Source organism: Moschus berezovskii, chromosome 13, assembly GCF_049115385.1.
Source record: "Moschus berezovskii isolate FMDL1 chromosome 13, NW_MosBer_1.0, whole genome shotgun sequence".
In the NCBI taxonomy this organism is placed as follows: domain Eukaryota; kingdom Metazoa; phylum Chordata; class Mammalia; order Artiodactyla; family Moschidae; genus Moschus; species Moschus berezovskii.
Genome location: NC_142472.1, coordinates 65,655,524 through 65,667,954, shown reverse-complemented (window position 1 = coordinate 65,667,954; position 12,431 = coordinate 65,655,524). Strand labels below are relative to the sequence as shown.

Sequence of the window (12,431 nt, the reverse complement as noted above, 5' to 3'; positions counted from 1 at the left end):
GACACGACTGAGCGACTTCACTTTCACTTTTCACTTTCACACATTGGAGAAGGAAATGGCAACCCACTCCAGTGTTCTTGCCTGGAGAATCCCAGGGACGGGGGAGCCTGGTGGGCTTCCGTCTATGGGGTCACACAGAGTCGGACACGACTGAAGTGACTTAGTAGCAGCAGCAGCAGGTTCAGGTGTACAGCAAAGTGATTCAGTCATAAACACACACATCTCTATTCTTTTTCATATTCTTGTCCCATATAGATTATTATAGAATATTGAGTAGGGTTCCTTGTGCTATACAGTCAGTCCCTGTTGGTTATCTATTTTATGAATGTGTGTGTTACTTATTCAGTCATGCCTGACTCTTTGCAACACTATGGACTGTAGCCCGCCAGGCTCCTCTGTCCATGGGATTCTCCAGGCAAGAATACTGGAGTGGATTTCCCTTCCCTTCTCCCATTTTACACATAATGGTGTGTATATGTTAATCCCAACCTCCTATATAATTATTTTCTTTATTTAATGGGATTTACTCCCTTGTTTGTCTCTTTTGTGTTATCCCCTAAGTATATTGCCCTAAACAACAGAATTTTGCCTGTTTGAAAATTTTTCCTTCAAAGTCTTTGAACCAGCTTCTTTCTTTCAGCATTCTGTTTACATGGTTGCATGTAGCTATGCCCTCCATTGCACGAAAAGACCACTACATTTGAACTCCATGTTATTGCTATGGTCATTGGATTGCTTACATTGTCAAGCCCTGTGAACAGAACTGCTTGAACACTCCTGTGCACATAACCTGGACATAGTTCATAAGTTTCCTCAGGGCACATATCTGGGAGCTGACCTGCTGGGTCATGATGTGTCATTATTGTTCACTATTACTGGCTACCAGTTAACAGTTCCTCTTTCCCACATCTTAGAAAACATTGTGTCCTCTTTCAGACTTATGTTCCCAAAATAGACCCTCCTATTAAACTGACTCCTGTAAGTCCAAGGGTTTCATCTTCTGTTTCCCACATGGCTTGTAATAGAAGACATGCACATGTGTGGCCCCCTGCTTTGAGCACATCCATCAGAAGGTTATGAGCAACTCCCCAACGAGACAGCCAAAACCTCAGATATATTCTGGTTGATATAACACAAATAAATCACTATGTGGCTATGGCACTTGCTTATTTAAAAGCAAAACACAACTATCGTATGTCTTAATTGATCATATCACACTTGTGTGCCCTGACATCCTAGTTAAGAATGACTGACCTTGTTGGCCTGTTATTTCAGTGGCCTTGAGCTTTGAATGTACTGACCACCTCTTCAGCCTAAAGCCATGATCATCCAGCATCTTTCTCTACCAAAGCTTGTCCCTCAGAAATACAACCAGGAGGACAAAGAGAACAATGGTTAAAATTTCCCAATAATGGATGCGACCCTGTTGGTAGAAATGCAAACTGGTACAGCCACTATGAAGAACAACATGAAGGTTCCTTACGAAACTAAAAATAGAGCTAGCATAGGATCCAGCAATCCCATTCCTAGGCATATATCCAGAGGAAAACATAGTTCGAAAGGATACAAGCACCCCATTGTAACCTTGCAGTATCGCTACAGTACTGCTTATAACAGAAGGATATGGAAGCAACCTAAATATCCATTAACAGAAAAATGGATAAAGCGGAAGTGGCAGATATATACAATGGAATATTACTCAGTCATAAAAAGGGTGAAATAATGCTATTTGCAGCAACATAGATGCCCCCAGAGATTATCATACCAATTGAAATAACTCAGAGAAAGACATATTATATGATATCATTTATATGTGGAACCTTAAAAAAAAGATAAAACGAACTTATTTACAAAACAGAAACAGACTCACAGACTTAGAGAACCAACTTATGATTACCATGGGGTAAAGGGTTGGGGGAGGGATGGATTGACATGTACACATGCTGTATATAAAATAGATAACCAATAAGGACCTACTGCATAGAATGGGGAACTCTGCTCAATCTTCTGTAATAACCTAAATGAGAAAAGAATGTGCAAAAGAATAGATACATGTAAATCTAAAAAAGATGTAAGATTTTTTTAAAAAAATCTCAATAGTGCCACACATACGCCAAGACTTGCCCTCTGGGATACTATATTCAAGGGTGTATTCTTTCCCGTGCCCCCACAGGGTTGGACCAGCTGACCTGATCCTGGCCAGTGGCCCCGTCCTCCATCACAGCCACCCCGCCATCCTGGCCAACCGGGACTATGTTTCCCTTCAAGGTGAGAAAATGGATGGGGCTTGCCTGCTTCCGCTCGCTGGTGGTCTCCTCCTCCAGCATTCGCCAAAAGAAACTAATCCACAAACTCCAGGAAGAAAAGGCCTTCCGGGAGGAGATGAGACACTTCCGGGAGAAGATTGAAGACTTCCGGGAAGAGATGTGGACTTTCCGGAGCAAGATGCGTGTCTTCCGCGGTGAGATCTTGGGCTTTCGGGAAGAGGAGAAGCCTTTCTGGGAAGAGGAGAAAACCTTCTGGAAAGATGAAAAAGCCTTCTGGGAAATGGAAAAATCTTTCCGGGAAAAAGAGAAAGCCTTTTGGAAAAAGTACCGAATCTTCTGGAAGGAAGACAGGGACTTCTGGAAGGAGGACAATGCCTTGTGGGAAAGAGACCGGAACCTCCTTCAGGAGGACAAGGCCCTGTGGGAAGAAGAAAAAGCCCTGTGGGCGGAGGAGAGAGCCCTTCTGGAGGAGGAGAAGGTCCTCTGGGAGGATAAGAAGTCCCTCTGGGAGGAGGAGAATGCCCTCTGGGAGGAGGAGAAGGCCGCCTGGGTGGAAGGGGTTGTTCCGGTTGTGGAGCAGCAGGTGCTGGAAGGCGGGCACCGCCATGTCAGCGGCAGGCCCCAGTCGCCAGCTTCCTCCCGGCGCAGGGCGTGAGCGCAAGAGGCACTGGATTGGGACTTGAGTGGAGTCACACTCAGGGTGACCCCCACGTGCCTAAAAAAAAATATGCTCTTAATTGTCTCCTGGCTTCAAAAGATCTAATAAAGTCCTGAGGAGAGGTCTGGAAAACCAACTTTTGTAGGGAGGGCCAGCTGCATTTTCCTAGGTCTTGTGATTCTCCGAGGTCACCGTCACATCGTCCACGGGCTATAACTGCTGTCACTAGGGCTGGGTCCCCGGCAGCTCCGGTGAACCCAGCAGGAGCGGGCGGCTGTGAGTGGAGGCCCTGGGCTCGCCTTAAAAGAGTCAGAAATGAGGTGGGGGGAGGTGCTCAGACAATGAAAGTGAGAGAGCGGGAGGGCCAGAGAAGGGCAGAGACATCTCTGCCTATGCCCAGTTCTGAGGTAGTAATTTCTCCTCCACTCTGGGCAGTCTTACCTGGCGAAGGAAATGGCAACCTACTCCAGTACTCTTGCCTGGAAAATCCCATAGATGGAGGAGCCTGGTAGGCTACAGTCCACGGGGTCGTGAAGAGTCCTACACGATTGAGAGACTTCACTTTCACTTTTCAGTTTCATGCATTGAAGAAAGAAATGGCAAACCACTCCAGTGTTCTTGCCTGGAGAATCCCAGGGACGGGGGAGCCTGGTGGGCTGCCGTCTATGGAGTCGCACAGAGTGGAACAGGACTGAAGCGACTTAGCAGCAGCAGCAGCTGGGCAGTCTTGGAGGCCTGGGGCGGGTGGACAACTTTCCAGAAAAGGCTGTAGTGGTGTTAACATTCATTCATGCGTTTTCCTCACCTGGCAGGCTGTTTAGACACAGACAGCCTCCCTTAATGACTCACTTGCTCATTGTTCCAGGTTTCCACCAAACTTCACTTCCCATTCTCTGTAGCGTGAGAAAGTGGCGTGGCATTAGGCTGAGGCTCTAGAGCTCTGCCCACTCCCCTTTTCTGATGCTGAATCGTTGGACCAGGTGAGGCCATAAGATGTAAGGGAGACCTCCTGCCCCATCAGTTCAGTTCAGTTCAGTCGCTCAGTCATGACCAACTCTTTGTGACCCCATGAATCACAGCACGCTAGGCCTCCCTGTCCATCACAAACTCCCGGAGTTCACTCAAACTTATGTCCATCGAGTCGGTGATGCCATCCAGCCATGTCATTCTCTGTCGTCCCCTTCTCCTCCCGCCCCCAATCCCTCCCAGCATCAGAGTCTTCCAGTGAGTCAACTCTTCGCATGAGGTGGTCAAAGTATTGGAGTATTTCAGCTTTCGCATCAGTCCTTCCAATGAACACCCAGGACTGATCTCCTTTAGAATGGACTGGTTGGAACTCCTTGCAGTCCAAGGGACTCTCAAGAGTCTTCTCCAACACCACAATTCAAAAGCATCAATTCTTTGGCGATCAGCTTTCTTCACAATCCAACTCTCACATCCATACATGACCACTGGAAAAACCACAGCCTTGACTAGACGGACCTTTGTTGGCAAAGTAATGTCTCTGCTTTTTAATATGCTTTCTAGGTTGGTCATAACTTTCCTTCCAAGGAGTAAGCATCTTTTAATTTCATGGCTGCAATCAGCATCCGCAGTGATTTTGGAGCCCAAAAAATAAAGTCTGACACTGTTTCCACTGTTTCTCCACCTATTTCCCATGAAGTGATGGGACCAGATGCCATGATCTTAGTTTTCTGAATGCTGAGCTTCAAGCCAACTTTTTCACTCTCCTCTTTCACTTTCATCAAGAGGCTTTTGAGTTCCTCTTCACTTTCTGCCATCAGGGTGGTGTCATCTGCATATCTGAGGTTATTGATATTTCTCCCAGAAATCTTGATTCCAGCTTGTGGTTCTTCCAGCCCAGCGTTCCTCATGATGTACTCTGCATATAAGTTAAATAAGCAGGGTGACAATATACAGCCTTGACATACTCCTTTTCCTATTTGGAACCAGTCTGTTGTTTCATTTCCAGTTCTAACTGTTGCTTCCTGACCTGCATATAGGTTTCTCAAGAGTCAGGTCAGGTGGTCTGGGATTCCCATTTCTTTCAGAATTTTCCACAGTTTATTGTGATCCACACAGTCAAAGGCTTTGGCATAGTCAATAAAGCAGAAATAGATGTATAATATGAAACAGACATGTAGAAAAGGAAAAACCACAGTAGAACACTACACAGTCAGCTATGAATAGCATTTACATAGTTAAATATAAATACTGGTTGTGATCTAACCACAGTTACAATACACAATATTTGAATAAGAGGAAGGATGGGAAATCTGCTCCTTTTTTTATTGTGGGAAGTCAGGCTTCCCAGGTGGCACTAGTGGTAAAGAACTTGCCTGCCAATGAAGGAGACGTAAAGAGATGTGGGTTCAATCCCTGGGTGGGGAAGATTCTCCAGAGGAGAAAATGGCAACCTACTCCAGTATTCTTGCCTGGAGAATCCCATGGACAGGGGAGCCTGGCGGGCTACAGTCCATGGGGTCAAAAGGAGTTGAAGTGACTTAGCATATAGTATATATTAGTCCAAAACTGAAAATGCAAAAAGCAGCAACAGAGCATATTATTTACAGCAGTATTTCTTGTACTTTAGCCTATATCGGCCACACCCTCTCTCCAGCAGCCCAGAACACATCTCCCTCCTGGAACTTGAACTCCTTAGTGACTCACCTCTGGCACCTGTCACACCTGGAATCAGGAGTGTTCTCCTCCCCTCAGCCTTCACCTTTGCTGACAGGCTCACACTCATCCTTCAGGATGAGCCTGGTATCACTTGCCCTGGGTCACCCTTCCTGACCCCGTCATCTGGGTGGGGATCCCTTTGGGTGTCTCACAGCTGAACCCCACCTGGCACAGCACTCACTGGTCACATGGGCTGTCCTCGCTGACATTTTTGCCTGAATCCCCCAGCAGACTATAAAGATTAAGAGGGCAGAGACAACGCATGTCTGAAAGCTCTGTGGCTGCCCTGAGATCCCAGGATCCCAGCACCTTTGTAATACCCTTCTCATGTTTGGAGAATTTCTCACCTTGTACGAGAAGGCCAGAAATGTATTTCCCAGCCTCCCTTGCAGCCAGGGCTCAGATATGCAACCCAGGCTCCACTCATCACTTGCATCCATGCCAGGCTTCAGTGAAGAAAAGGAGGCCAGGCAGAGTCATTGTGTGACAGTGGCAGGAAGAGAGTTCTCAGAGGCAGCAGGGCTGAGGTCCTGGCCAAAGGGTCCCTGCCCGGGACAGTGGCTCGAGCCTCAAGCCCAAGCCCAACTTGGGCCATCGAGAGCTGTGTTCCAGGCAACGTGCCTAGCTGCGTAGCCACTAGCCCCACTTCCCTGACTGTTTGGGAGGTTCTGTAAGCAACCTAGTATATTTCAATAAATACTCTGATAAACTAGCTCGAGTGCATTTTGTTTTTTAACTAAGTATCAGGACAAGATGGAGAGTAACTGTCCTGCTTTAGGCTTTATTCCCAGTGCCTAGCAAATCTTGGGCACTTAGCACTCAATACCTATTTAAGGATACAGATGAGTGAGTGAACGAATGGATGAGGGAGAACAGGTCCCCTGGATTCGGTGCCCCGACCCCTGACTTCCCTGAGGGGAGGTATGTGCATGGCAGTAGATGCTTCCAGCCCTGCCCCTTCTCAACTAGGAACCACACATCCAGGTTCGCACCCAGGCCATGCAACCCCAGAACCCAAGGGGAAAAAGGACAAACAGCCCCTGTTCTGAAGAGAATAGCACCCTGAAGACATATGACAATCTCTTTCACCCCAGAGAAGGGGAAATCATATGGGTGACTTCTCTCACACCTGCAGGTGGTTGCAAGCACACACCACCACTTACTCTTCTTATTTTTAAACTGAACTTTTTATTTTATTTCTTATGTATTTAATTTTGACTATCTTGTGTCTTCATTACAGTGCAAGGGCTTTCTCTAGTTCTAGTGCATGGGCTTAGTTGCCCTGAGACATGTGGTGCATCATTTCCCTGACCAGGGATCGAACCCGCATTCCCTGCATTGGAAGGCAGATTCTGAACCACTGGACCACCAGCGAAGTCCTGTTTTCTTTTTTATTTTCTTTGCCCACTGTGAGCCCCTCCAGCTGGAAAGGCTGGTTTTGCTCATGCTCAAGGACTGTGTGGTGTGTGCATGCCTCACTCCCCTTCCACTTCTGAAATGAGCTTTGGGGAACACAAAACCATGCTTAGCAACAGCCTGCCTGGGGATCGATTGCTAGGGGGTCACTGCACACCACGCTGTGCTTTTTACAGAACTCAGAGCTGGTTGCTTAGCAACGAAATGAGATGCTGGTTTAACTAGTTCTAGATCTACATTTTCCTAATCAACACAGGGAAAAGACCCGGCCAGCCTTGAGAAGAGAGAACACTTGTCCATTGTGGGTGAGCGCTCACTCTGCTTTAAAAGTTGGCCAAAACTTTAGGGACTAAACAACAACAAAGCACTGCCCACTGCATTCGTTTCAACTCAGTTAATCCTCACCACAACCCCGTGAGATGGCACCAGCTTTAGCTTTGATTACAAATGAGGAAACTGAAGTACATGGAGCCCAGGGTGATGCAATCAGTAAGAGGCGGAATGGACATTAGAACCCAGATTGTCTCTGCTCCAGAACCCAAGCTTTTGTCAACTAAGTTAAAATGCCCCCCTTCCATAGGCACTCCCGGATGTTTCTGCCTTAAAATAGCTAAGGCAGAATGGACATTCTTCAGCCACATAAAAAGTTAAGCTGCAGGGACTTCCCTGGTGGCATAGAGTCCACCTGCGAATGCACGGGACACGGGTTCAATCCCTGGTCCGGGAAGATTCCAAATGCCACAGAGCAACTAAGTCCATGCACCACAACCACCGAACCCATGTGCCACAGCTCCTGGAGTCCATGCTCCTAGAGTCTGTTCTCTGCAACAAGGAAAAACCACCACAATGAGAAGCCTGCACACCTCAACAAAGAGTAGCCCCTGCTCGCCGCAACTGGAAAAAGCCTGAGCGCAGCTACAAGACCCAGTGCAACAACAACAAAAAACGTTAAACTGAGTTTAACATACTGCTGCCATCTTAAGAACGCTCATCAGTGAATGACCTGGCTTTGATAGCCAGCCATCCCCCCACCCCCGGCATGACACATCACAAAGAAGATATTCTAATGACAGTTCCTTTGACTCTCCACCCACCTGTCACTCTCCAAACCCGGCAGAATGTCAACCAGATTCTAAAGTGGCCCAGGGGACACTCTTAGCCCCAGTGTCCCCAGCGGGTCTGGTCTGGTTCAGGGTGATGGGAGGCTGTGACTCGGGTTGAGGGGGCGTGGGGGGGCGGTCTGGCTGGAGACAGAGAATTGGGAGGAAAGAGCATCCTTGCGAGAGTTGTTAGCCTGGGGTGACCACACCCCTTTCCAATGCCCACAATCTCCTGGTGAGACTCATCTGGCACCCAGGTCACCCTTACTGAAAGCCCCAGGGAACAAGATATGTCTCTTTCTCCTCTGCCACAAAGATCGATTTAGACCCTACTCCAAAACCTCAGCCTTTTACCTTCAACCCTGCCCTACCCACATCCTGGGTGTTCAGGCCAAGGCACTTCTGTTCTAGCTACTTTTTGGTGTCTGCCTTTGATCCACTGGGCTGCTGCCTCCTAGCCCAGGTCTCTTTTCTAAGTTGGAGCTTCTTTACCTCCTTTTCATCCTCAGCCTCTTTCCCTCCTTCAGGTTTGTTCTTTGCAGCTCTCCTGGGTTGGGAGGTGGGGGGCTCTGGGAAAGAAAGAGGCAGGTGGGTGACCAGGCACCACTTGTTCTCTTGGGTTTTGGAACATCTCCCACATCCTCCCTAGATTCTACCATCTCTTCCCAAATTCTGTTTCTTAAAAGTCCCTTGGGTTGAATTTTCCCTTGACCTGTGGTCAGCAGCCCATTGTGGTCCCTCAGGCAGGGGACCGGGGAGCTGTGAAGCCATTTCATTAGCATATGTGTCACCAGTTTGAAACTAAGTTTAACCGTGCGGACCAGATAGACCGTTACATTCTTAATGATCATTACATACGTAGCAACTTACACACATTACAAAGATTACCCTGTTTGTGTCTTGGGTGATAACCCAGTTAACTTTTCACATCATTTGCATTTCTTTCATTATTTACTGTTAAATTTGCATGTCTGATTCTATTACTGTGTTGTCTTATATCTTCAAGTCCAAAATTGAGTCACTGGCTGCACAGTGGCTTGTTGAATGGAATGTGATGGAATGGAGATAATGTTTTAGAGAAAACACGTGGTGAGAAAGTGGGTTATGGAGGCTATGGAAAAATCAGTGCCTAAATTTTATATTAGGTATTGGAAAGCGATGAAAGGTTTTTGTCTGTTTGCTTGCATGTTTTTTTATGTGAAAATTTATTTTTCTATTTATAGTCCCAACCAGCTTACAGGAGATGGGATTCTATCAAAAAGCAACATTTATTGGCAGAATAATCTGGCAAGTTTGAGATACAAGACAGCAATTCTTTGGGACGCTAAGAGGAAAAATCATTGGAATTCTTAGCTGGTAGTAGCTCTAGAATGTCTGTTCTGCAGGGCATTGGAGATTTAATTGGCACAGAGCCCAGAAGCTAAATCCCCTTCTTCCAGCCAAAACTTGTCACCCACCATCGTTTCCTAACCTGAGAGGCAGGCAGGGAGGACAAGAGATGGAAGAGGGAAAGAATGAAACATAGGCAGGCTCTGTATGAGTGGGGCTGTATGACCCGTCTCTACTTTCACACTGTGTGGCTCAGGACCTCAGCGTAATATATGTAAAATACCAAACACATAGCAGTTCCTCAATAACTGTCTACTCCCTGCCCTTTCTCCCCTCTACCTCATGTAATAAGCCCCATTGCTGAGAATCTGCCTGGTCCATCCGTTTCTTCAGCTCCTTGTGCAGACCCTGGCTGACAGTAAGTGCTTAGTAAATGTGTGTGTGATGGAATAAGCCCTAATTTGCTAACACTTCTACCAGCTTTGAACCTTAAATTGGTTTTAATCTCTTCTTTGTCAATATCACTACAACGAATATATTTGTTCCTCTTTTGGATATGGACTCAAGGAAGTAGAAATAGTGGGTCAAGGGGTAAGTTCCTCCCAGTTATTTTCCTATGTGTCTGTATTAATTGATCATTCTGCCAGCCTTGTATAAATGGCATTGGTTTTTCTACCTTCTCATTAACTTTGGGTATTTCCATTTAAAAAAAAAAGTTGCAAATGTGTGAAAATGGGACCTTATTCTTTATTTTAAATTTGACTTGTGAGACTGCACATTTCCTAATGCCTATTTACTAGTTTTATTTCCTCTTTTGTGTGGATTGTCAGCTCACATCCTTTTGTTTATTAAACTACAGGATTTTAAGCATTTTTCCTATCAATTTGTTGCAGGAAAGGGGACCCCCTTCCAGGGCCTGAAACTGGGCTCTTGTCTAACACTCGGAAAAGAATTGTCCGAGGAGACACGTGCTGACAAAGCAAGAGACTTTATTGGGAAAGGCATCCGGGTGGGGAGCAGTAGGGTAAGGGAACCCAGGAGAACTGCTCCGCCGCATGACTCGCAGTCTTGGGCTTCATGGTGATGGGATTAGTTTCCGGGTGGTCTTTGGCCAATCATTTTAATTCAGAGTTTTTCCTGGTGGCTCATGCATCGCTCAGCCAAGATGGATGCTAGTGAGAGGGATTCTGGGAAGGAGGTGGACACGTGGTGTCTCCTTTAGACCTTTCCCGAACTCTTCCGGTTGGTGATGGCTTATTAGTTCCCTATTCCTTATCAGGATCTCCTGTCATAAAACTCATGCAAATGGTTACTATGGTGCCTGGCCAGGGTGGGCAGTTTCGATCAGTGTGCTTCCCCTAACAAATTTGTATAAAGTATTTACAGGCTAAAGATATTAACTCTATTTTATTTGCTGCAATTCTTTTTCCACTCTGTGTTGACTGTGTTATTGAAGTTCTGCTGTATGATTTTATTTCCGCTTTACCATGGTCAATTTTAATTTTTAAAAAGCTTGCAGTTGGATTTTTTTTTTCCTGGAAAATTTATACTTAGAAAGCTTTTCTTCATACACAGATTTGGTAAATATTCACTTCTATTTTCTTCTGGATTTTCTCCCTCCAATAGCTGTTAAGTGTGTAACTCTTGAATGTAGATGAAATTATATTAATATCTAGTGTATGGAGAGAGATCAGGGCCAGAGATATCTTTCTGAATTGCTAATTAGGAATTCCTTAACAATGTATTAAATAACTCTTCCTATCTCTACATGAAGCCTCCTTCGTTATATACTAAATTTATATGTAATATGATTTTTGTGTCTCTTCCTTCTACTTAATGTTTTAATGCATTGGTCAGAATTTCCAAAAGGACATTATATAAAAATGGTAACACTGGGCTTCCTGGGTTAGTTTTTGATACTAATAATGGGCTGATTTGAATTTACTCAGAGATCCTGGGAATTTAAGGCCTAGAGTGAACCTCCTTTAGCTAGGTAAGAGAGGCCCAGTCACAGGACCCACAGATCACAAATACCAGCTGACAAAACTGTTATTATTATCTCTATCTTGTTAGAGATTTTTGAGCTTTGTGACTGCTTTGGTCAGAGCGAATTACAGGAGAGGAAGTGCTGAGCAGAACTGGGCCTCCCAGGGAGATAAGAGATAGATAGGCTCCAGGCTGGACATTTACAACTAGCCTCCTGTTTGCATTTCCTGAGAGGAAAGGTAGGTGGGCCCCAGTTGAGGAATTTACAATCAGCCTCCTGTTTACAAATAGCCATTCCTTGTCTCTTGTAAACATCACAAGGTAATAATCATGGCAAGGACTAAAAGGAAAAAAAAACAAAAAACCGAGGAAAGGATTAAGGGATCTCCCCTTCTCCCCTTTTCATGACAGGGGTGACACTACACGTGCAGAAAGATTCCATGTGGGCCAAAAGTCAAGGGATAATGCCAGGCCATAATGAGTCTCGCTCTTCCCAGCAGCCTTCACTTGAAGATCCATCTTGGCTGAGGGGTGCATGCACACCCGAGGGGAGGGTCCTGAGACAAATTAACCAGGGTGGGGACAAAGCAAAACAAGTGGCATGAAGGAAGAAAAAGACCGGTAAATCTGCACCCTTACAAAGGATTTAAACTTCCCAAAGATGTGATTCTCTCTTTCAGAGCTCGCCCACGTGCCTTTCCGCATGTACTTTTCTTTTCAATAAACTTCTTACTTGACTCTTTACCTTCTGCCCCCTTGCCTGAATTCATTCTTGAGTAGGCAAGCAAGAACAAAGGACTGTAGCCCTAACTTCTCGCCCCTGTGGTCCAGAGGTTAGGACTCCCGATCCTTGCTTCTAGCTACCGCTCACTGCTGCTTACTGCAAACTACCCTTTACTGCTGTGGGTGTCCAAAATCACCAGGACAGGAGCTGGTGTTGGTCTGACAGAAGAGAGTCTGTATAGGGACTTCCCGGGTGGTCCAGTTGTGAAG

At 45.9% G+C, this 12,431-nt stretch overlaps 1 protein-coding gene across 1 annotated transcript; it reads left to right on the top strand.

Annotated features, from left to right (window-relative positions):
- Positions 1-2,253: 2,253 nt before the first annotated feature.
- On the top strand, positions 2,254-2,923 carry CCDC70 (coiled-coil domain containing 70). Its single transcript, XM_055426000.2, has one exon. It carries the CDS (start codon positions 2,254-2,256, stop codon positions 2,920-2,922), a length of 669 nt encoding a protein of 222 aa, XP_055281975.2. The 3' UTR covers position 2,923.
- The last annotated feature ends 9,508 nt before the right edge of the window (positions 2,924-12,431 follow it).